The 23297-nt window shown below is 57.3% G+C and overlaps 1 protein-coding gene across 3 annotated transcripts in view; it reads right to left on the bottom strand.

Annotated features, from left to right (window-relative positions):
* Positions 1-22174, bottom strand: part of PDGFRB (platelet derived growth factor receptor beta) — a 37914-nt gene extending 15740 nt beyond the window's left edge. The window contains exons 1-8 of one of the 3 annotated variants that reach the window (XM_014730580.3): positions 21447-22174; positions 6038-6083; positions 4560-4883; positions 3786-4052; positions 2939-3066; positions 2652-2826; positions 1900-2092; positions 1134-1249 (exon numbers count right to left, since the gene is read on the bottom strand). In XM_014730580.3, coding sequence (XP_014586066.3) covers positions 1134-1249; positions 1900-2092; positions 2652-2826; positions 2939-3066; positions 3786-4052; positions 4560-4883; positions 6038-6077 — 1243 coding nt within the window. In that variant the 5' untranslated portion in view covers positions 6078-6083; positions 21447-22174. Of the gene's footprint in view, positions 1-1133; positions 1250-1899; positions 2093-2651; positions 2827-2938; positions 3067-3751; positions 4053-4559; positions 4884-6037; positions 6129-21446 lie in introns of those variants that run through there. The other 2 variants (XM_023617441.2, XM_023617442.2) reach the window with 2 other exon arrangements.
* Between the last annotated feature and the right edge of the window lie 1123 nt (positions 22175-23297).

The following is a 23297-nucleotide window of genomic DNA, read 5'->3' as shown; positions in this document are numbered from 1 at the left end:
CCCTTCTGGGTACTTCAAAGGGAAAGCCTCCGTAGGGTGCTAGTCTGTCTTTAACACTTCTCTGAGACTTGCTAATCGTCGGTTTTAACAAAGAGAGAGCAGGCCGAGGATCAGAGAGTCCTGGGAAGGCCAGAGCACGGAGCTAGAATTTAATAGCACTGTTTTGTTTTCTCAGAGTTTATTTTAGCGGTTGCTTTATATTTATGACATGTGATGCTGATTTTCCATCTGCGATTGAGAGGTTAAATTCTCTTTCAAAATACATTTATTTTTAGAAAGTTAATTGACAGAACATTGTCATCCCTCTGTTCAAAACCCTGCACTGGCTCTTCATTTCAGTCATAGTGAGAGCCAGGGTCCAGACAAGGGCCCACGAGGCCCTACATGATCTGACCTGCCCCACCCCACAGCTACCCCGTCTCAGCTCTGACCTCATCTCCCCCTACTGCCCCGACTCTGTTCCAGCCACCGGGTCTTTCTGCTGTTGCTCCTCCCTTTGCGGGCCTGGTGTGTCCTTTCCCAAATAGCCACTTGGCTCATGCCTTCAACTTCTTGAAGTCTTCATGCAAATGTCATCTCAATGAGGCCAACCCTGATCACGCTGTTTCGAACTGCAGCCCTCCCCGCCCTACCCCCAGAACTCTCCATCCTCCCTACCCAGCTTTTCTTCTTCCACAGCGCTTGTTACCTTTTAACTTTCTATGTAATTTGCTGGGGGTTTTCCCCACTGTCGAATGTTTGTCTCCCTCTGCTAGGATGCAAGCTGCACAAAGACAGGGCCTCAAGCACCTGGAATGGACCGGCACGTTGTAGTTGCTCCATAACTCGCTATCTAATTGGTAGTATAGTATCAGTGATATGTGAGAAGGAAGAATCATGGCATTGGTACATGAATGCCTGAAATGCCAGTTCTAGCCCAATGGCCTCCTTGGATAGGGAAACTGAGCCGCAGAGAGGGGATATGGCAAGTTCACAGGGCAGTGAGCCCGTGTCAGAGCTCAGCCTAGCACCCAGCCTCCCGAGTCCCCAGCTCCCTCTCCTGCCCCTCCTATGGGTGGGTGGGCAGTGTAGGGAAGGAGACGGAATGGGGTGGGAGGGGCAGGAGAAGGAAGGCAGAGTGGAGGGCTCCTCACCGTTGACCTGCAGCTGGAAGGAGAGCTGGGCCTCAGCGTCCTCATGGAAGGCCCGCATGGTGTAGTGGCCAGCCTCAGCCACCTTCACCCGCACCAGTGTCAGTTCTGACACGTACCTGGGGAGCAGGACAGGCCCAGCCGTCAGAGCTGGAAGATTACAGCCCTCCCCACCCTCCTTGGACAGACAGAAAAACAAGACCCAGGGAGGGGAAGGGGCTTGCAGGGTCATATAGGCGTCAGTCGAAGAGCCAGGACTCACACCCAGTCTCCTGAATCCCCACCCATAGGCAGCTCCACCGAGCCAAGGCGGGGGTTGGGAAGGATGGGGTGGGGGGAGCATCATTTCCCTCCCCCTCATCTTATCCCCCTCAGAAAGGCCTGAGGCTGCTTTTCTTAACATGCTGCACCTCCTGTCAGCCTGTTAATCTCCAGCCTCAGGGCTGCCTTCCATGCATAGGTGGTCTGCCTGGCACCCACTCTCCCAATCATCTGGCTTTTTTCTCCTTGGCTGCCCGCTCCTGTCTCCACCCATCACAAGGACAACACCATCTGGGTGATCATCTGACCAGTGTCTGCTTTCCCCACTAGACAGGAAACCCTAGAGGGATGGAATTGTCCTGATCTCTGCAGCAGCCCCAGTGCCTGGCACATAGTAGGCTTTCAGGAAAGATGGGCCTAGGTTTGTCCAGTGGCTGAAGGCTGTGGGCTGCCTGGCGGCGGCAGAGAATAATAACTTCAAGCATGCAGCGGGCCGGTGGCTGCTCACCGGGTCTCGGACACATTGCGCGTGGACAGGGCGATCTCGCCGGCGCTGGAGTCGCCCAGCGTGCGGTTGTCCTTGAACCACACGACAGTGGGTGGCGGGTAGGCCTCGAACACCACCTGCAGTGTCCGGCTGCGGTGCAGCTCCGCGAATTGTACAGGGTCCAGCTCTCCCAGCAGCCGCAGGTAGCCGCTCTCTGCAAATGGTGGCCGTCAGGGCGGGGCCATAGGGGCGGGGTTATGCCCGGCCACCAATGGGGCAGCGCCTCACGGGGGCGGGGCTCCTGGAGGCGGGGCATCAACTGAATGTCAAAGGTGCCCATCTTCTGGGGGCGGGGCTTCAGGCTTTACCCTAGCTGGGGTTGACCTTGGGACTGGGACTGGAGCAGGAGCTGAACTGGGGGTTGATATTGGTTGGGGGGCCGGGTTTGAGGTTGGCACTCGAGTTGTAGTTCTCACCGGGCTGGGAATTGTGACTGAGGTGAGTTGCAGCGTGGTTGAATTTGGAATGGGCAGCCTGGGCCTGGAATGGCAGTTGGGTTTAGAAAGAGAGTTGGGGCTGGAGTTCTGGCTAGGTGGAAAGTCTAGGTTGGGATTAGGGGTGGATTTGGGGCAGACACTGCACTTTGGTTTGGGTTTATCCTGGAAATAGGGCTTTGGGCAGCACTGAGGCTAGAGCTGGACTGGACCCCAGGGCTGTGACAAGGTCTGGGTCCAGCTCAGAATGAGGGTTGGGGATCAGCCCAAGGCACACACCAACCACAGTGACATTGATGGCTTTTTCATCACGATGGTCATTCACACTCTCTGATACATTGCAGATATAGGTCCCTGAGTCACCCAGCTCGGCACTGGGGATGTGCAGGATGGAGCGTATGTGGGAGGGCATATCGAAGAGGAAGTCAGTCACTGGCTCCACCAACCGCCCACTCTGTAGGGAGAGGTGAGGCATAGCCATCTCAGGAAGGGTCCAAGAAGTCAGGATGCAAGTCGAGATATGCATCCCTGCCTGGCCCTTCCTCCAGCCCCTGGCCCAGCATTACCTCCATGCGTGGGTATGTCCACTCAAAGTTGACCACCTCGTTCCCAGTCACAATGCACATGATGGTGATGTTCTCACCCTGGCGTACCACAGTCTGCACTGCATTCACTGAGACATTGATGGATGACACTGGTGGGGAGAGATTGTCTTAGGGCTGAGGAAGTCACCATCAGCCACTCCTACTTCAGCTTCAGGATTGGGGGGGCAGTGAGGGAGGAGATAACTGGTGTGGAAGATTCATTGATTCAACAAATATTTATTGAATACCTACAACATGCTAAGGACTATTCTAGACACCGGGGCTTTAGCAGTAAACACAACAGGCAATGTCCTCAAGGAGCTGACATTCTAGAAGGGATGACAGTCTTGAAATCAAAGTACCCTCTGGGCATCTAAGTACCAGGGAAATCTACTGAGCACAACCGTGTCCCAGGTACCCTTGGTCTTGGGTTTTCTCTAATCTTCACAATGATCCCACTAGGCAGGCAGTCATTATTATCAACATTTTACAGAGGAAGACGCAGGCTCAGAGAGATTCTGTGCCTTGTGCAAAGTCACTCAGATGGAAAGTGGCAGAGCTGGCATTCAAACCCAACTGGCTCCAGTCTGTGGTTTGCCCACCATGGTATACAGCCCAGCTCTGCCATAATGCTTCCTGTGGCCTTTAGCATACTCCGTCCTCTTTCTGAGCCTCAGTTTCCTCATCTGTATAGGGAAACACTACCTGCCTTCCAAGACTGCAGTGAGAATCCAGTGAAACATGGAATTGCACACTTTGTAAACTGGAAAGGGCTCTGCGAAGGGTCATACTGGCCTCTGCTGAGCAGCAGGCCAGAAAGGGAGCTCACCCTGGAGGCTGTAGATGTAGTAAGCTTCCGAATCCACCTCCCTGTCCCCGATGGTGGTTTTGCAGACATAGGTCTTGTCCTCAAAGGTACCAGAGAAGCCACGTTGGTGGTCATAGGGGATGGGCAGCGGGACATCCACTTTCTTCTCATGCAGTGTCACCACCAGTTGTGGATCCGTCACTCGGCATGGAATTGTGGTCTCAGTTATTTCCGTGAGAAAGATGAATAGTTCCTCGGGGTCGACGGGGAGGAAGCCCACAGTGGGATCTGTCAGGGGTGGGGCCAAGAATGAGCATCAGGGGAGCTGGGTTTCTGGCTATCCCCTGAATTGCTGTGTGACCTTGAGCAGATGTCTTCCCCTCTCTGGCCCCATTACAGAATAAGGTACTCTTCTCTAAGGTCCCTTCCAGCTTTAACATCTGATATGGACAGTACCAGGGTGAGAAAGAAGATGAGCCACAAGTTGAAGGGCAGGTGGTACCTGGAGCTTGGAGAATGGGGAAGATGGGATGTGGAGGCCAAGAGGGAGCATACTGGAATCAGCTAAGAATGCAGAGTTCTGGGAGCCAGGAATGGGGTGGGCTGGCAGGGAGCAGGCAGATATCCAGACCGAGGGGTGGGAGTGAACACACTGCTGGACTGGATTCCATGATTCATCTGCACTTCTACACTGGCTGTATTTCACAGTGTCACTCAAGCACCCTCTGAGCTTCCCCCAGATGCCTCAGTTGAGGAGAGGAGTAAGGGAGTGAGCCCACAGGCTGGGGGCCTTACCTGGCACAAAGATGTAGATCCGTTTTCGCTCACCAGGCTCCAGCCCATGGGAGCCTTTGTAGGCACAGAAATATTCTCCTGTGTCTAGCCCAGTGACATTGGTCAGCGTCAGCATGCTGGAGAAGGTGCCGTCCTGGGTCTTGGCCGTTTCCTGCAGGGGCTCTTGGGATAACCGTTCCCATACCACTGGAGCTGGACCCGAGCAGGTGAGCACGAAGGTACTGGAGATATTGAGGACAAGCTCTGGCCCCGGGGGCGTGATGACCAGGCCCCGGGAGGCCCGTGGTCCCAGCAGCAACAGCAGGGGCAGCAGCAGCACCTGGCCTTTGGGGAGGAGGCATCGGACTTCAGGGCACAGGAGCCTCAGCACCTCCCCTCACAGCTGACCCTGGGGAGGCTGCATATGCATGGCCCTTGAAGAACACGCCTCCTTCATCCAAACACAGGCTGGAACCCCTGGCTCTGAGGTCCACTTGCCCAGTGCTTGGCCCCCAGGGACTCCTCCCAGCCTCCTGATCTCGTGCCTTCTGACCCCTGGCCTCGGAGTCCTGCAGCACAGCTGCGTTCAGGCTGTGGGCACGTTCTCCCGAGGCATCAGGAAATCCTCGGGAAGCAATTCCCAGGCCTCCAGTTCCTGCATGACTTCCCAGGTCACTTTCTGAGCTCTTCCCTGCAGCTTCCCGAGCTGCCCAGGTTCCACCCAAAGCCCAGAGGCGGCCCTGCTTGGAGAGGTGGGGCCAGGTAGCTCAGAGGGGGCAGACGGGGTCAGCAGAGATGCTGAGACCCCTGGGGGCTGGAGGGCACTGGGTTTGGGGTTGACACTGGAGTGTCAAGTGACTGATTCCCTCCTCCTGCTGACATCCCAGAGGGAAGGATTCTCTAAGCCATGCCGCCCAGACCAGTGGGTGCTCAGCCAGCCAGTCAGCCATTCTCGAGCAGGCCGTCTGCTGCTCATTGATTGCCAATGACCGCTGGTTGCCTGGTCAGCCACCCAGCCCCTGGAAGGCCAACTGCATGTCACAGGCAGGAGTGAGAGAAGGGTGTGCTGAGAGAGGCCCGGCCAGGACTTGGGAGCTCACAGCCAATGAGGGGTCCAGGCTGGGGAGGGGAGCCCCAGGCCAGAACCAGACTGGCCAGACTGATACCAACAAGTGCTGAGAAGAGATAGGAGACAGGGGTGACTATTAGCCAGTGGGGTGAGGACAGTTGGTGAGGGGTATGGGGTGTGGAGGGCCAAGCCAAGGATTTGAACTGATGCTCTGGACAAGCAGGGGTCCACTGAGGTTTCCGAGCTGAGGGGTGGGGAGGAGAAGGAGGCCACCACCAAGACCCCCTGGAAAGGTGGGAAGTGAGGCTCAAGAGATGGCAGTGCCCCTGGGCTCCCAGGCCCTGGTGCTGACATGCACCACCCCTGCACCCCTGCCAGCTGTAGGGTCCTGCTTAGTGGGGCTCCCTCCCCTTGCCCCCAGCTGACCTACCTTTGAGGACCGGAGCTGTCGTGGTACTCAGAAGCCACATGGTTTCCTGCAGAGTTAAACAGGGGTCAGGGCCCATCTTCATACCTGGGTCCTGCAGAGTAAGCCCCAGTTTGGGCCATTCAGCCTCCATATCCACGGGGCTGAAGTCAAAGGCCACCTGTGTCCCATGGCCCAGAGGGCACTCATGCCCACAGCTCTCCCCTTCACTGGGCTCAGCCTCAGGGTGCCTGGACCCTGCTGGGGCTCTGCTCTCCCTTTCCTGTGGCCTTGGCTGAGCCCCCACCTCTCTCTGGGCCTTAGTTTCTCTGTATGTACAGTGGGGGTGGGGGACTCGGGCTGGATGGTGTCCAGAGACCCGCCAGCTCTAACAGCCTGTCCTCCGGGTGACAGTTCCAATACCAGGCTCTTATCTGCCAGGACAAATATTTGGGAAAGTGTGATGAAAGGCCTGGGGGAGAAGGAGGGGTGAGCCAGAACCCAGAGAACTCCCACAGCTCCACAAGCACAACAGGAAATGGAGGCGGCTGTGGGAAGGGAAGCGGGGGAGTCAGGGCTGTGGAATGTGGGGGGGCACCCCCATGCCTGGCCCCCTTTACTCAGCCCCGAGTCCAGAGGGAGGCCCAGGGGAGAGGGGCCAGAGGCTGAGCCCAAGGGAGGCCCCATCGCACGGCAAGGCTTCAAAGGTCCTTGGAGATACTGAATCCAAGCCCCACTCCTCCCTGACCAGGGTCCACATGGGGAAACTGAGGCCCTGAGAAAGAAAGAAGTTTGCCCTGGGTTACACTGCAGACCTTATCTGAGAAGACAAAGAGACCTGGGATGATAGAGGTAGAGAGAGACAAAGACACACAGAGACAGAGAGTGAGGAAACACACAGTGATGGAGCAGAATGACAGAAGCAGGCCACCGGGGGAAAGGCAGAGCCAATCGGTGAGTCTTTGTACTATCCCTGCCCTTGGCAGCCCCACCCGAGGACCCCAGGTATAGCCACCAACAGCCAGGTTTGCAGGGGCTGCCTGCAGCATCGACAGGAAGGAGGCCAGAGTGGACAGGGTCGCAGAGCAAGAAACGTGGGGAGTGACCATGTGACAAAGCAACAAGGAGCCTCCGGGTGCCCTGGGTCTGCTGACTTCCCTGAGCGGCTGCCCAGCCTGGCTTGGCTCCGAAGGCCACAACCAGCTCACCCCTACTCCACCCCCCATCTCACCCCTTGAGTTTCCAATCCAGGACTGGGGTCCACATTTGAGCCCCAGCAGGGCTGCCTCCGGTGCCATATCTATCTTGCTGGCCTCAATCTCCAGCTCTCAAAATGGGATGGACGATGATGATTACAGAGCTGCATTACACATGAGTAATGGGACAGGGGCAAGGCCCCCAGCCTGTGGACCCCTAGTCTCACCCTGCCCAGCACCCCAAGAAGCTCTCCGAGCGAATCTGCTCCTCTCCTCCTTGGTCTCCCCATCCCTTCAGACCAGGCTGCCTGAGGGTCCCCTCATTGCTCCCCTCTCCCAATGGCTCCAGTCCCAAAGCCCAGCCCTTCTGATGCCCCTTCCACTGCCCCTCACTCCCATCCTCCTGCCCCAGCCCCTCCAGCTGGATGCCAGGCCTCCTCCAGCAGGAGGGAGCAGCGTTATGGCAGAACCAGCAGCCCCCACAGAGGCCCATCTGCCCCTCAGTGGGTGCCCCTCTGGCTCCCTCCTTCCTGCCAGAGATCTCAGCCAAAGAAAATCATTAGCAGCCGAGGCTGGGGGAGGGGGTCATTTCAGCCTCCTGCCCCTCCCCTCCCAGCCTCCCTGGCTGGCCACAGTGTTTATTATTCTAAAGGAGGAATTTGGTCCGCCAGCCCGAGAGGGGAGGTCACTGCAACTGGGGCTGGCCTGGCTCTGGAAGGCTGGGCTGTGTGGGCTGGGCCCCAGGGCGAGCAGCCCCCGACTCTGGCTCCTCTCCTGCTGGGCTTGGGTCTGGGCACCGACTTACAAGTCTCTGAGACTGAGCTGGGAGGGGCCTTTTTAAACAGGCAGCAGAGGCCCAGAGACAGCAGACTCATGGCCCAGTCACACAGCAAAAGGCAGAATTAGACTGGAGGGTCAGGATAGGCTGGACAAAAGAGCTCAGGGAGAGTGTAGACACCTTAGGGCGAGTGTAGACACCCAGGGATCTTGGACTGGCTTCTCTCTTTGTGAAATGAGCGTTTTGGCTCCAGTCAAAAGGGGCCTCAGACTCACTGTGAGACTGAGCCAGTCTCCAGGCCTCTCTGGGATTCTGTGTCCCCATCCATCCAGGGAGAGGTTTGGACCGGTCATCTCTTTCAAAGAGCCATCTCTGTTCTAAAGTCACCTTTCTGCCTGACCAGAGGGAAGGTTCTAGTCAGTATTTTCCTACTGGAGTGGTTTGAGGAGGTGGGGGCTGATGAGAAGGAGGGGGCTACATTCCTGAGGCTCATCTCATTCCATGGATTGAATTTCCCTGACCCTTGGGTCACAGACTTGCTGTGTGGACTTTGACAAGCTGTTTCCCTCTCTGGGCCTCAGTCTTTCAGGTGACTTCCAGACCAAAAAACTGTTGATATGGAAACGCAGGAGGTGGCAGGGGGAAGGGTGGCAAGGACAACAGGCCGGAGGACTGGGAAGGACAAGAGTGGGGTTTGGGGCACCCAGACGTGACCATCTGGTCTATCTTGGATGACTCCTTGACATCCTCAGTTGTGCACCCAATGCCTACGGACCTCTCTGTGCTTCCCAGAGGCTGCTGGGTTCCAGCCAACCCCAGAAAAGCCCAGGCAGCAGACTGCAGGTAGTGGGCTTGCCTGGGACAACTGCCCTCCTTCATGGAGAGGGCTGCGCTCCAGGGAGGAGCCACCTGGAGCAAAATGGGTGGCACAGGCAGGGAGCAGGCACCTCCCTACCCTGGGCATACTCTCCTGCCCAGGGAGGTCCCTGGAACAGAGGAGTGGGGGACCCTCGGGGATCCCCCTTTGTCCATGAGGAGGGTGCTATGTGCCAGGAAACCCTCATGATTCCTCCTGTTTGGCCAGGTTGGGGGGACAGAGGTCCAAAGATAGGCTAATTGCCCAGCTCCGCACAGTGAATCAGAGGGACCCTCTTGGGGGAGCAGAGCGAGGGGCCCAAGCCCAGGGGAGCAAGCGTGCTTGGGGAGTCATTCTCAGAGCCCCAGCCTTCCCTCCTTCCAGCACACACAAGCCTCCACTCCTTTCCCACCGCCTTAATCTAAATAAATCCAGTCCATCTTGGCCACATCCGCCAGCAGCAGCTTCCCTCCCTCGGGGTCCTGAGGCTCCCACGACACAGGCAGGCCAGCGAGGGGGGCCTGCAGCCAGTGGGGGAGGCCTGCACACGGTGAGCACGTGCACACACAGCACAGACTCCTGCCTACGCGCTCACTCACACACTGCTCTGAAACATCCATGTGCAACGGGGCCATGTGTGTGCCCAGCCCTCCCTCACACAGGCACTCAGCATGTGCACGCCCACACAAAACACGCATGCACGCAGCTCCCACTGTGCCTGGGACACGTGCACAGCACAGACTGCCACCAGCACGCTTACCCACATGCCCATGTGAGGTGCACATGCACGCCACAAATCACATGTGTACGCAGCACAAGCAAAACCGTGCACATACAACACGCACAGAGCATGGACACACGGACCCCAAACTCCCCTGAACACACATTTGTATGCACGCACAGATAAGCCACAAAGCCACCACCGTGTGTTATGCATTTACTGCCCCAGGTGTTCTTCTGAGCACTTGACTCGTGTCTACTCATTTGCTCCTCAGCCAACTCTTTGAGGTAGATACAGGGATCATTCTCATTTTAGATGGGGAAACTGAGGCAGAGAGTGCTTAAGGAACTTGCCTAGGAAGGCGGAGCAGAGACTGGGCTGAGGCTAGTGCTCTGTGCCACCCGTGCTCCCACTTCTCTGTTTGCTGGGTTTGGGCTGGGGAGAGGGCCGTGGGGACCTGATAGAAACAGAGATTTATCTAGCTGAGGATCGACAGGGCTTGGTGATTAGAAGTTGGCGGACTAAAGAGAGAGGTATCATAAACAAGCCCCCACCACTGTTTCTGGCTCGGAATCCAGGGGGGCAGGAGTGTGTGTGTGCTGGGGGCATGATGGCGTTTTCTGAGATGAGAAGGAGGCGGAGGAGCACCACTGGGAGCTGCCCCTGAGCTAGTTTCGGACGTGGAGAGGGCTGTGGCACCTGAGTGGACAGAGGCACTCAGTCTGGAGGCGGGGAAGAGGCTGGGCAGAACTAGCAGTGAGATGGGGATGGGAGGAAGGGCTGCTGGGAGGAGGGGCTGCTCCAGACAGGCAGTCTGGGCCAGGGATGCTCTGCATAAACAAGATGCCAAAGGGAGGAGGAGGCCTGGCCGTGGGGTCACGGGGTTAGAGGCTTGGAATGTCAGAGCTCCATGGCCCTCAGGCATCAGCTATCTGATCCAACCCCCTTCCTGTGCCCCATTGTACAGATGGGGAAACTGAGGCTTAGAGAAGGACAGGGACAGGTCCCAGTGTTTTGACCTAGGTAAGCAGGGCTCAGGTGGCCAATGGGGCACTGAAGCTCACCTGATGGGGCAGCCCCTGCCTCCAGTCCCGGCTCAAATGTGAAGCTGGTGGCTCAAAGCCCAGGGTTCAGACTACAGCTGCTGCCCTCTCTGTCCCCACAGGACCGCCCCCTGCCCTGCCATCCACAGACCTTTATATCAAAGTCCCTTTCCCTGTGCCTCCCTGGCCAGGTGGGGATTGGAGACTGAGACTTGCTAAGTTGCTGGCAAAAGTGGCACACAGACTCCAGCCTCCTGACTGGCAGTCTTGTCCTCTCTCCATACCAGGGGTACTTCACAGCCCCTGGGACAACCTTCAGGGGCAGATCACTGGCTGAGAGTAAGGGGACATGGGTTCTAGCCCCAGCTCTGTCACCTAGTTGTATAGTCCTGCCCCTCTCTGAGCCTCAGTTTCCTCATCTGTACATGGGGTGGGCAGGGCTGTCCTGGGAGCACTTCCAGGGCTGACACGTTGAGGCTCTCAGGACCCCGCTCCGAAGGCAGCTGTGCTGAGTTGGAACGCTGGGGTGGGGGTGGGGTGCTGGGGAGGGGCCCTAGGCGGGATGTCATGACTCAGCTCAGAGGAGGCAGCCAGCTCCAGGCCTGGGAGTGTGTGGGGGCACGAGGCATCTGGAGCCACGGACTGAATCCTCCCTCCAGCGGCTGTGAGAGTATGAGAGTGACGGTGGCACAGGCTGGATCCGGCAGAGCGTGGCCTATGTGGCCTTACCCCAAGTGGGCTGAGATGTAGGTGCAATCTTGCAGCATGGACAGGGGACCCCCATCCTGGCAGCCAGGCAGGAGAGCAGAGTCCATTGGGTGGGGAGAAGGTTACTGGTGGAGAAACCTGGGAAGGGGCTGAGGCTGTGGGGCTCCCACCTTCCCCTCGCAATCCTATGCCCCACTTCTACCTGTTGGTGAAGGTTCAGCACTGTACCACTACCCAGTGAATCTCCCACAAGCCTCAGGATCACATCGAGGCCAGAGAGGGTGAACAACCAGGCTCAAATCACACAGTGATACAGCTTGATCGCCCAGGCCCAACTCTCTGCCATGCTGCTTCTAGACACAGAGGACCTTCCTGTTTTCCAGGTACCTATGAGGTCCCCCAAACAAAGCAGCAGAAATCGGCTAAGCTGGGGCCTGGCATGGGCTCTTGCTGCTCTGGAAGTCCCAGTCTGAAGGAACAGGGCCGGTTCCATGGACCATCGTGCTGACCCCCTGCCCCTGCCCCTGCCCCCTCCAGCACAGGCTTGACCGCCTCCACTGCCCCACTGCGCGGCCCCCTCCTGTCTCCTCTCCTCCAGTCTGTCCCCTCCCTCCGTTCTCACAAAACCAGAGGAAGCTTTCTAAATACCTAGGGGACCTGGTGCTTTCCCAGCACCTTGGGGCTCTCCATCACCCCTGGGGAAAGGCCAGCTTCTTAGCCCAGCCTTTAGGAGCCTTCACACCCGGCCCTGCCGACAGCTCATCACGACTGAGGGAAGGAGGTGGCTGCCCTCCCAGCTCCCCAGGGCCCATGTGAGGCCCCACACTCGTCATTCACTCTCTGCTCCTCTCCCCAGGAGGCCTCCCCAGGGACACAATGGAAAGAAATGACCTATTTTCTGGAAGTTCAAAATAAAACGAAACATCTGTCTGGATCGGAGCCAGGCTGATAAAGAACGGACTGATTCCCCCAGCCCGAGCCCCCCTCCTGCCGCACACCCCCTCACCCGCCAGAGCGTGTGTGCTGGGGGCAGGGGGAGCGAGGCAGGCCCAGCCACTTGGAACAGTTCGTGGGAAAGCGCTCAGTGTGTGCCTCAGGCTGACGGGGCCCAGGGGAGGGGGCTCGGGTCCTCACACAGGCTGGGAACAGGCCTGAGAAGGAGGTCAGTGAGGGAGGGAGGCCCATTGCACGCTCCTGTCCGCCCGCCTCCCCAGCAAACACTTCCTGTCTCCTCCGGCGCCTCGCTGGCCTCCCTGCCGGTCCCTGCGGCCACCCTCGGGGATGTACGGCCTGGCTCTGCCCAGACCCAGTGGCTCCATAGACCAGAGACCTCTGGCTCCCATCTGGGCCCCCCAACAGCCACTTCAAAAAGGAACAAGGCTTAGAAGGCCTTGAGAATAACAGCAGGAATAATAACGGCTGCCTCTGATTCAGTCCGCAACACCCAGCGCCTGGGCTCTGCCCTTTGTCCGCATGATCTCGGAACAATCCATGATGACACTGTTGCTTCTCCATTTTACAGATGAGGAAAGCGAGGCACAGAGAGGTTAAACCATTTGCCCAAGGTCACAGAGCTTGCCAGTGGTGGAGCCAGTGCTCAATCCTGGGCAGACCGACCCCAACACACAGCCTCAGTGGCCACATGACGGCCTCTCTGAGGCAGGAGGCAAAGATGACCACCCAGTGCCTGGCATGTAGTGTGACCTCCACACACCAGTCACCAGCCTGGTTCTCTGACCTCTCCTTCCAGTCCCAGCTCTCCTTTCAGCTGGGCGAACCTGAAGCTGGCAGAACCAGGGGCGAGAGTCACACTATCCTTCATGGAGCCCTACAACCTTGGGGTTGGGAGCGGCCCTTCAGTACTCCCTATTCACATCTCCCCCACCCTCTCTGCAGACAAAGGGCTTGTCCAGCCTACAGTTGCACACCTCCCATGATAGGGTTCTCACCACCTCACCTGCGGCCCATTCCATTCTTGGACAGTTCAGCATCCTCAGAGGTCAGGCAACTTGGAAATTTTTATTGCATTGAGCACAATCTGTCTCATTGTGTCCTCTACCCGTTAGTCCTACCAATGCCCCCCACAAGCCGGGACATCTTTCTTCCCGTTTTATTGTCCTGGTGCCCCCCAATCTGAAAACAAAGCTTCTACTAATTTGGAGTCAGCTACTCTGCTAAATGAGATGACCTGGGGATTTTGTTTTAACCTCATCACAATCCTGGGATGCAGGTGCAAATCATTATTCCCATTTCACAAGGAGGACACTGAGTCTCAGAGAGATCTGGTAACTTGCACAAGGTCACACAGCCAATAAGCAATGGAGCTGGGATGCCAATTCAGGCCTGCGTTGAAACCTGTATTCTGAACCACCATGCTAGACTGCCTGTCTCCTGCCCAGGGACAGGTCTGTCCACAGAGAAACACTCCCGCATGGGTTCACCATAGTGGGGTCCATACAGAATCCAGGCTCTCAGGGATGGAAGGCTCCTCAGAGGTCAGAGTCCCGTCCCTCCCCTCACTGAGCTGCGGAATGAGCAAGGGGCCTGCCCCAGTTCAGCCAGTAATTTGATGCTCAGAACCTTCTTGCAACTTCACTGCAGAGCCTGAGGCTCAGCACACAGGTTGGGAAGAGGAGTCCTTGCGGAGGACAGCCTGGGTCTGGCGGGGGCAGTGCCCAAGCAGGGGCTCTGGCCTGCCTTGAGACCTGTCCTAAGGGCCTCTGAGATGGAGTACCCAGGCAGTCCGTCTAGGTGTGTGGCCAGCTCTGCCACGGGCCTGCTGTGTTTGGGGTCCAGGCCTGCCCCTGCTCGGGCCCCAGCAGCCCCTTCCACTGTTCACGGAGGGTCGGGGCCTCTGCAGCTGCAGAGCTCCAGGCCTCCGCCATCCCTCGGCTGCCCTCCCTGCCTACCCCCAACCCCCCAGAGCCTCATCTCCGGTTGGTGCCATGGCAACAGAGAGCGCCAGGCCTTGGCAGCCAGAGGAGCCCCTGAGAGGGGTCCCAGGCTGAGGCTGGGGAGGGGGGCACGGCAGGCGCAGACAAGCAAACCTTCTGTTCCCCGGGCTGCTGCCAGCCCAGCATCAGCCACGGGCCGGGGTGGGGGCCGCGCAGAGAATGTGTTCTCAGAGCCAAGTGGGCAGGGGGCAGGCGGGCCTTGGGCCGTGCACACTGACCCACCAGCACGCGGCCTTCCCCCACCAGCCCAGAGCCCGCACATGGGACAGGGAAGCCAGCTAGCGAGGGAACCTGCCATTAACTGGTGCCAGTGGCAGAGCATTGAGATTCCCCTCAGAGCCCTCCTGGGCGGCAGAGCTGGAGGGGAAGAAACTCCCACATTGCATCTCCCTCTTGCTTTCTCCCCATCTGTGCTCTCACTGTTTCTTCAGTCCTTCACCCTGATTCTCCCATGGCCAGTCACTCAGCTTCTCTGTGCCTCAGCTTCCCCATCTGTAAGTCGGGCCTCTTCGCTGAGTCTTTGAGGCCATCAAATGAGTTAATGCAAGTAAGATGCATAGAGCAGGGCCTGGCAGGCAGCCCCCTGCAGGGTTAGTGGCCGTGCTCTTCTTCATTCACCCTCAGAGGGTCACTCACTCACTCACACGGCCCTGAGTGCACAGCAAAACCGGCGAGGCTGGGCTGGTCAGCAAAGGGATGCATGTGGTAAATGAGGCAGGGAAAGCCCTCTGCGGAAGGACTCCTTAGGAAGTTATTGGTATTGTCAGCAGGCTCAGCCAGGGGTGGGGTGGAGGTCCTGTCCTGGTGTATTCAGGGATTTAGAGGCCAACCAGGACCAGAACCCAAGTCTAATGACTCCCATCCACTGTCAGCCAACGAGTTCTTTCCTATACCTTTGTCTTAGCCCCTTAATTTGATTCCCCGCAAATGAAGAAACCCACCTAACAATGTTTTGGGATGCCTCCAAGGTCCTAATATGAGATTGAGTTTATGGTAGATGCTCACTAGATGCTTACACAGCATAAGAGATCAAATGTCTGTGTAGGGCCAGCTTTTCTGGTCTTCAGGCCTGGGGGTCAGCTGTCCCCTAATAACTCAGGATCACTATGCGGGGGAGTTGGGATGGGCAGGCGGTGGGGACTCCTTCCCTCCGGGGATGCGACGAGACGGGCTGCTCAGGGGGCAAAACAGACTTTGGGGCCCTGATGCCAGTGGGCTGTGCCTGATGCCACCAAGGACACTGAAACTGGATGGGAGCCCAGCCAGCCAGGTGTAGCAGTCCCAGCCTGAGGCCACTTAATCCAGGTCCAAGTGCCAGTCCCACACCCTCAGAACTATGTGCCCTCTCTGAGTTTAACCTCCCTGAGTCCCAATTTCCTGGAAAGTGACATAAGTAACCTCCTTTTCCATCGCTGTGAGGGTTAGAGATGACGGCAAAAAGCACCTGACACACAGTAGGTGCTCGGTAAATGGCAGCTATTATGATTATGCGATTATGCCAGTGGGGAGGGGGCGGCCTTGCGCTGGGCCTCCGGGGTTGAGTGGGGTTCTCAGCAAAGGGCATTCCCCAGGGGCTCCGTATGAGCGTCAGGAAGTGGGGCTCTCAAGGCATCTGGGGAGATGGCAGGGAGAGAACTGTTAGGTAGAAATTGGGGCTCTTCGCAAAGAGGTAGGTGATGGCAAGGAAGGAGGGCAGAGGCCACCTTGGGGAAGGTTTGGGGAGCTGGGTAAGGATTTTGGCACCAGGAAGCCAGGTTTTCAGGGCATTGACTGAGGGTGGGGGGTAGCTGCTGGCTGGGCAGTGATAACGGTGCAAGTCTAGCGCCATGGGGTCAGGGACCTCCACAAACGAGAGTGACAGGAGCAGACTGGCATTTGGCGGGAGGCCGTGGATTAGAACGGAGGCAGCAAGGCCAGTTTTGGGGATGAAGCCGTCTCAAATCCTGCCTAAACTCCCTGGCAGGACCAACTATACGATCTGCGGGGCCGAGTGCAAAATGAAAATGGGGGGCCCCTTGTTAAAAAAATTATTAAGAGTTTCAAGCAGAGGCCCTCCTCTAAGCATGGAGCCTCGGTGACGGCACAGGTTGAGTGTTAATGAAGTCATTCCTGCTCTCTGGACTAAGAGGAGGTCATCCACCCATCAGTCTGTCTATCCATGTCTCCAGGCATTTCTCTATCACAATTTCACTGTCCGTCCTACAGACAGGCCCAGCCCGGGAGCTGAAAAGGACACTGGTGCAGGGGAAATGGCAGCAGCCCACAGTCTGCTGGGTCAAACATGAGCCTTTCCCTTCAAGCCCAATGCTCTGGGCTAGGAGGGGCTGGGGCTTCTGTGACAGGTTTATAAAGCTGAGCCCTGTCCCTCGGGGGTTGACCCTGAAATCGCCCACGCCCCCTGAGCCTCAGCCTCAGGAATGGAGAAGCTGGTGGGGTCACAGCCCTCACAGTTCCACTTCCCAGGAAGGAAGGTAACCAGGTCAACAACAGGGATGTGAAACAGCGACAAGAAACCCAACAGGGGCTCTTAGGGGCTAAGGACAGAGCTGGATGGGACCTCTGGGGGCACTGGGCTGCCCCTTGGCCTCCCCACCCCACTTCATATAAAAGGAAATGATGGCCAAAATGGAGAAGTGACCCGACCAAAAGCTCCATGGTCCAGAAAACTCCCTGGGGGGTTCCCACCCCTCATTGGGATGGCATCGCTCCTCTTCAGCCTCTCTCTGCCCTGTGGCCTCACCCCAGGGAGAGCTGGAGGCTGAGCTTGGACGACAGAGGTGGATGGGGAAGACACAGCACACAGGATGGCACAGAGGAAAGCCCAGGCCTGGAGGCTGGGTCCCAGCTCAGTGCTATAGCTAATGATCTGTGCGACCCAGGGTACATCCCTCCCCACTCTGGGCCTCAGTTTCCCACCCATACAATAAGGAAGGTGAACCAGGTGACTCCAAAAGTGCTTTCATCTTTGATGTTCAGGAACTGTCTGGCCCCCTGGCCCTCTACCCCCACCTCCCAAGGGACAACTCTTTCCATCACAGGCCAGAGAAGCTGGTACCTCTGGTAGATGAAAGGTTTCGGGCACCGAGACATCAAATAGCCCTGATCTGAAGCGAGGAGAAGAGAGGGAATTAATGCAGCCTAGGCAATACACTTTGATCTCCAAACTCCTGCACTAGGCTGGGAGTGGGGTCCCCACAAAGCGTTTGGGAAGGGGGACTCCTGGGGCCAGGGCCTGGGGTTCAGGAAACCCTTTTGCCTGAGGGCTCTGGGCCTGAAGTCTTGGGAGGGTCTTAAGGGGGGCTTCTAGTGTGTAACAAGTGTGTAAATTCCAGACCCCTCCCACCAGAGGTGGGCCTCTGCATCCATTGCCTTGGCTCTGGACCCCATTATTCGTCACCCACCATTGGGCCAGAGCCTTTCTTCTTCTTGAAATCAGAGCAGACGAGGTTTGAAAAATTAGCATTGGAAGGAACGTAAAGGGTCACGGCATCCACACACGCCCCTCAACAGGCACAGCTCCCGACCCCCCTTCCTCAGTTTCCCAGGATGATGGCCGTGGGCTCTGCGGGTACATGCTCTGAGAAACCGAGTGCATTAACGGGCCACTCTAATCGTCAGAAAGTTCCTCCTCATTATTGCAGGTTACAGTTTTCCATTAGTGGTCATTGATCCTGACCTCTTTCTGTAGTGTGTAGAAAAAGGGTAAGAAAAACCCTTTCATTGTGAAGTTAAATATGCATGATCCCTGAGCACACATCAGGGCTTGTACAGCTGCCAGTCGGGGCTGGTGTGGCTTGGAGTCCTGGAATTGTTTTAGGGCTGGAAGGAGCTCAGAGATCATCTCATTCAACCTCCTGGTTTTCCTGATGGGAAAACAGGCCCAGAGAGGGACTGACTCACCCACAGTCACACAGGATGGGTTCCAGGGTCTGATGACCACCTCTGGAACTCTGAGAGGCCCCCACAGCTGAGCTGAGGCACATTCTCAGCGATTATGCTGGATCCCCAGGGGTGGCCCAGACCCCATCCAGGGCTCTGGAGTCAGAGACACTGGAGTGCAAATCCCAGATCCTAGCTGTGCGACTTTGGACAACTAACTTAACCTCTCTGGGCACTTCCTCATCTGTAAAACGGAGAGAGTTTATGTCTACTCCTCGAGGTTGCTGCGATGATTAAATTAGTTTAGCAAATATTTATTAAGCACTTACTGAATGCCAGGTCCGTTCCACTGCTGAGGAATACAGCACGAACTTTGTGGTAATGGACGTAAAGCGGAGTGAAAGTGCTCAGACAGGCTTGGTCCCTGTTATACCATCCTGCACATGCTGCTTCCCAGCTGAGGCACTGCAAGCTTGGACCCTGGGGAGTACCCCAGGGGGGACTGTGGGAAACAGTGGAGGAAGATCTCCCCCCTTCCACGGGTCCACTGCCCACAGTGTTCGGAACCATGTGCAAGAAAGAGGGTGGGCAGGAGGGTGCCTTTCAGGGATGTCTGGGGCCCCTCTCACCCTTTCTCCCTCCCCACCACACTCAGCAGCCTGTCCTGAGAAAAACGCTGAGTCCCCGGCTTCAACCCAGAAGGCAGCTGGCCTCAGAGTCAGACTTGCCTGGAGGACAGAAGTGGGCCTTGAGAATACCCATGCTGTCCAGGTCCCTTCCGTGGGCATAGCCCTTTGTGGGTTGTAGAGCAATTTCACAGCCAGGTTGTCCTGTGCAGGAGGCGGGGAGAGCAGCGGCCCTCTCTTAGCCAATGGCATTAGGTCCAGCCCTGCGAAGTGCAGGAACTGTGTGCCTTACCTATGCCGTTCCCTCATGGAGCCTCCACACCGCCCGGCCACTCACTGAGGAGGGGCCTGACGCCCAGAGTCACAGCCAGAAACTGAATGGGGGTTACTGCACGGTCACCCAATGCCCAAACCTGATATTGTTTACCCGTGGTGCCCACTGCCTTCCAGATGCGGACGCAGCCCGGAAAGACGACGTGGGGGCCTGAGGTTGGCCATACATGGATTCGAGTCGAGCCAGGGCGAGCACCGGGTCTCCTGACTCTGAATCCACGGTGCTTTCCACTGCCCCACATCTGTGGGCAATTACAAGTCTCAGCTCTTCTTCCCACAGAGGCGGGAGGGCTGCCTGATCGCCACTGAGGGGACGATGCTGACCAGATGCTCTCCTTCCTCACTCAGGACCAAACCAGGGCCCAGGTGGGCCTGGGAGCAGGTCAGGCCCGAAGCTGAACGTTCCACCTCAGAAGCAGCTGGTGCCAGGAGCAGGCTCTGAAGGAGGGTGGAGACTCTCTCCCCTCTGACCAGGGGCTCCCTGGGTAGCCAGGGGCGTAAGTCTTTGGATTCAGGCTGACCGCAGCCTAAATACTAACTCTACTAACTGTGAGACCCTGGGAAAGTCACTTAGCTTCTCTGAGCCTCGGTTTCCTTGTCTGCAAAACAGTGGTAGTAATACCCATTCTGCAGATCTGCTGTGGGGACTGTGAGGCGTGTGAGGTCCCAGGCTCTGTGCCTGGCATGGGGTAAGCGCTCAGTGACAGCGACCAAGATGGTCCTCATGTCCCCGAGTGAGTGCTGTGGACTCAGGGTGCTCCTGCCTTGAGGCAGGGGAGGCCTGTGTGACCTCAGAAGATCTCACTAGACGTCTCTGTGCACTTCGGAATCACAGAGGCAGGCAGGGACACTCCTCCCTGTTTGACATAGAAAAATGCAGCCTAGAGGAACTGCGTGATGTTCTGGAAGGGCATCTGAGGGAAGACGAGAGGCCTGGGTCCTGGTCTCATATTTGGGAACAGAAGGTCTTCAATGAGTCCCTCCTCCCTTTCACTAGCACATTTTCTCAGCCCCACTGCCCGCCCGGGACACTGGGGACAGAACATGAGGTGGGGAAGCCCAGGTCCTGAATGATCTCTGATGTGCAAAACAGAATGCAAACAGGAAGAGAGGGCCAGGCAACAAGGCTCCAGTGCAAAGGGCATGGAAGCACTTGGAAGACTGGAAGAACCCCGGAAGGCTGCCTGGAGGAGGTAGAGGAGGGAGGGTCCTTGAAGGAAAAGCAGAGGTGATGAGGAAGGGCATCTAGCAAATTCCTTCTGGGAATCCTGGGATCGGACTGGCAGGAACACAGGGCCCACGTTTGGAGTGATGGGACAGGGAGCTTACTGTCTCCCTGAGCTCTGCCACTTACTACTGTATGGTTCAGTTTGGTGGCTGCTGTGAGCCTCAGTTTCCTCGTGCGGAAAACCAGTCTCTGCCCCTGGGGCCGCTGGTGAGCCTTACATGAGATCATGCTTACAAAGCACGCCGCACAGCCCTGGCAGGCAGTGAGTTTCAATCAGCGGCAGCCGCTGTTAGGAGTCTGGGCTTTCTACAGGGGAGAATCACGGAAGGAATCGCGGTCAGATACATGTTTTAGGATGGAGTGGAGAAGGGGAAGTGTCTGGAAGGAGGGAGAGAGCGAGGAGGCCCGAGCAGCTGCCTGGGACCAGAGGAAAGGACCCAGGAGCTACCCCCTTTCTCCACAGAGGGACCCTCAGATCTGACAGACCCCCAGCCCCCGCTGCGTGACCGTAACCTCGAGGATGGGCCTGCCACAGCCCGGGCCCCCTCTCCTTCGCACGTTCCCAGCCCCTGGGGGTTTGAAGGACATCTTAGGAATCTGGAAAATTTGCAAATCCATTTAAATCCCCAGAGGTTGCCTGGCGGCGGACTGGCCCACAGCCAGACGGATTCTTAGGGACAAGGCTTGGGCCCAGGGACAGGGGCTTTGGTTCCGAGGTCCTGTCCCTTGCTAGGTCCCCTTTCCATATACCCTGCTTGCCATCTCCCACTTCCCTTCTCACACCCCTCGCCGCTCTCCCCACCTCCCACAGGCGGTGCTGTGCTTGGGAGGCCCCCCGCGGGGCACCCCGGAAACCTCTAGGGTTTGCTTGATGAGGGCAGGGCGCAGCAGGCTTGAGAAGGCCGGGGTCGCCAGCCAGCCGAGAAGCAGCCTGAGCAGGAGAGAGGAGATAACTGTCTCCTCGAGCCCTGATGTCACCCTCAGCCTCCAGGCCTCCTCCCATCTGGTTTCGTTAAAAATATTTTCCATTTTTTGACCTATTCAAAAAGGCGCAGGCTGGGGCAAGGGGACAGGACAAGCGGTGGGAGTTCCCCCCTCTCCCAGCACTTACCTTGGTGCTGCTGCCTTCTGGGGTAGGCACTGTCCCAGGCTCTGGGCTGTCACCCCCTCCAGGAAGTCCTCCTCACGGCCCTCTCGCTGTATCAGAAAGGCTTTGCTGGACCCGAAATGGGGCAGTAGCTGGGGAGGAGGGCAGGGGGGACTGTTGCAGTCTCCCAGAGCCTCAGGAGAACGGAGGGAGTGGGGGGCTGCAGGGGTAAGGAGTGGCCTCACTCCCAAAGCATCCTTTGGGAGGAGCAGGGCTGCCAGGAGAGGCCGCCCTGGGTCTGGCTGGCTGTGTCGCAGGGCGCAGGCCGCTGCCGGGCGCTGGTCAGAGGCGCCTGGCTCTCTCCTTGTCCTCGTCCTCCTCCTCTCTGGCTCCAAGTTGCTCACAGAGCGATCCTGGGTCCCAGATGGGATGGGCAGGGACTGCGGCCGCTGGCAGCCCCAGGAGCTCACACCACTGTGGGCTTCCCTGCCCCCCCACCACTTTGGGGGAAAGGCTGTAGGGCGGCCTCTGATTGGCTCAGCTGGGAGAAGGGGGGTGGTGGGGCGGGGAGGGTGGACGCGTGCGTCTGTTTTCAATTTCAATTTTTTCCCCCTCTCTTTCTTTTCCCCCAAGTTTCTTGTTTTTCTTCCTCTTTTCCCTCTGCTTGCTCCCTCCCGTCGCCTGCTCCTTCAGGATGTGAGGGGATGTTTAGAAATTCCGCAGCCCACGCCAGCCGCTGAGTCACTTTTATTAAAGAGTGGCCCGGCCCCACTCGCCTGATGCCTGTCTCGGGTGGCGGCCTCCCCTTGCCATGGCACATAGGAGCAGGTCCCTTCTCTGTGCCTCAGTTTCCCCATCTATAAAGGGAGCTCTGATAACCTACATGGTTGATTCAGTCCACATTCATTCATTGAACAAGCGTGTTCAGCACTACAAAGTGCTAGACACTGTGCTGGGTGTTGGGGACACAGGAGTGTGTAAGACACAGTCCCTCACCTCAGGGGCGCCCAGGCTAGTGGGAGAGACAGACAATGCACAGGTGGGTACTCCGAGGGAGGGCAGGGGGCTCAGAGAGCATTTAGAGGGGCACCTAACTGAGGCTTGAGGGAATCAAAAAGGGCTTCTGAGAAGAGGTGACTTGGAAGAGATGGAAAGACCTTCCAAGATTATCAGTTGCTTCTCAGAAGAAGAAAGCAAAGCCGAGGAGTGATGGCGCAAAGAGGGAAAGAGCCTTGCTCAAGGCCACTCACATACCTCAGATTCCATACATATTCCCTTCTATCATCTCAAGCCCCCGGAGTACCAGCAAAGGGTTATTTCCCCATTCTATAGATGAGGAAACCGAAGCCCAGCAGAGTGAAATGAGCTGCCCAAGCTCACACAGCAGTGGCAGAACTTAAGCAGAATCAGGTCTCATGGGTTACATGCTGGAACAGACGCAGGGATCTGACCCAAGGGATGACCCACGTTGCAGTGTAGACTGGCCCTCCTGTCCTGCCTTCTTCCTAAGTTAACCCTTTCCGTGGCTGTCATTCAGTCACTCAACAGATATTTTTGAGTACCTGTTATGTTCCACCTCTAGCCTCCAGCCCTCGTCCCCACTAGGGTCTGCAGGGCTCCTCCAGGACCCGGCTGGGCCTCTCATCCCCCTCACTTCTTCCATCCTCATTTCCTCAGATCAGGAGATGTCTCTAGTCACAGACTCCTGGCCCTTTGATGCCAAGGATATCATTTTAAAAGAGCTTAGGAAGTTGAGTTGAGTCACTCCCTGCCCCCACTACTGTACGCATGGGGAAACTGAGTCCTGGAGAGGGGAAGAAAGGGGTCCCAGGTCATGCAGAGAGAGCCCGACTCTGTCCAGGGCTCCTTCTGTCC

Source organism: Equus caballus, chromosome 14 (assembly GCF_041296265.1).
Source record: "Equus caballus isolate H_3958 breed thoroughbred chromosome 14, TB-T2T, whole genome shotgun sequence".
NCBI lineage: Eukaryota > Metazoa > Chordata > Mammalia > Perissodactyla > Equidae > Equus > Equus caballus.
The sequence above is the reverse complement of the archived record's forward strand: the minus strand, read 5'-3'. Positions and strand labels throughout refer to the sequence as shown.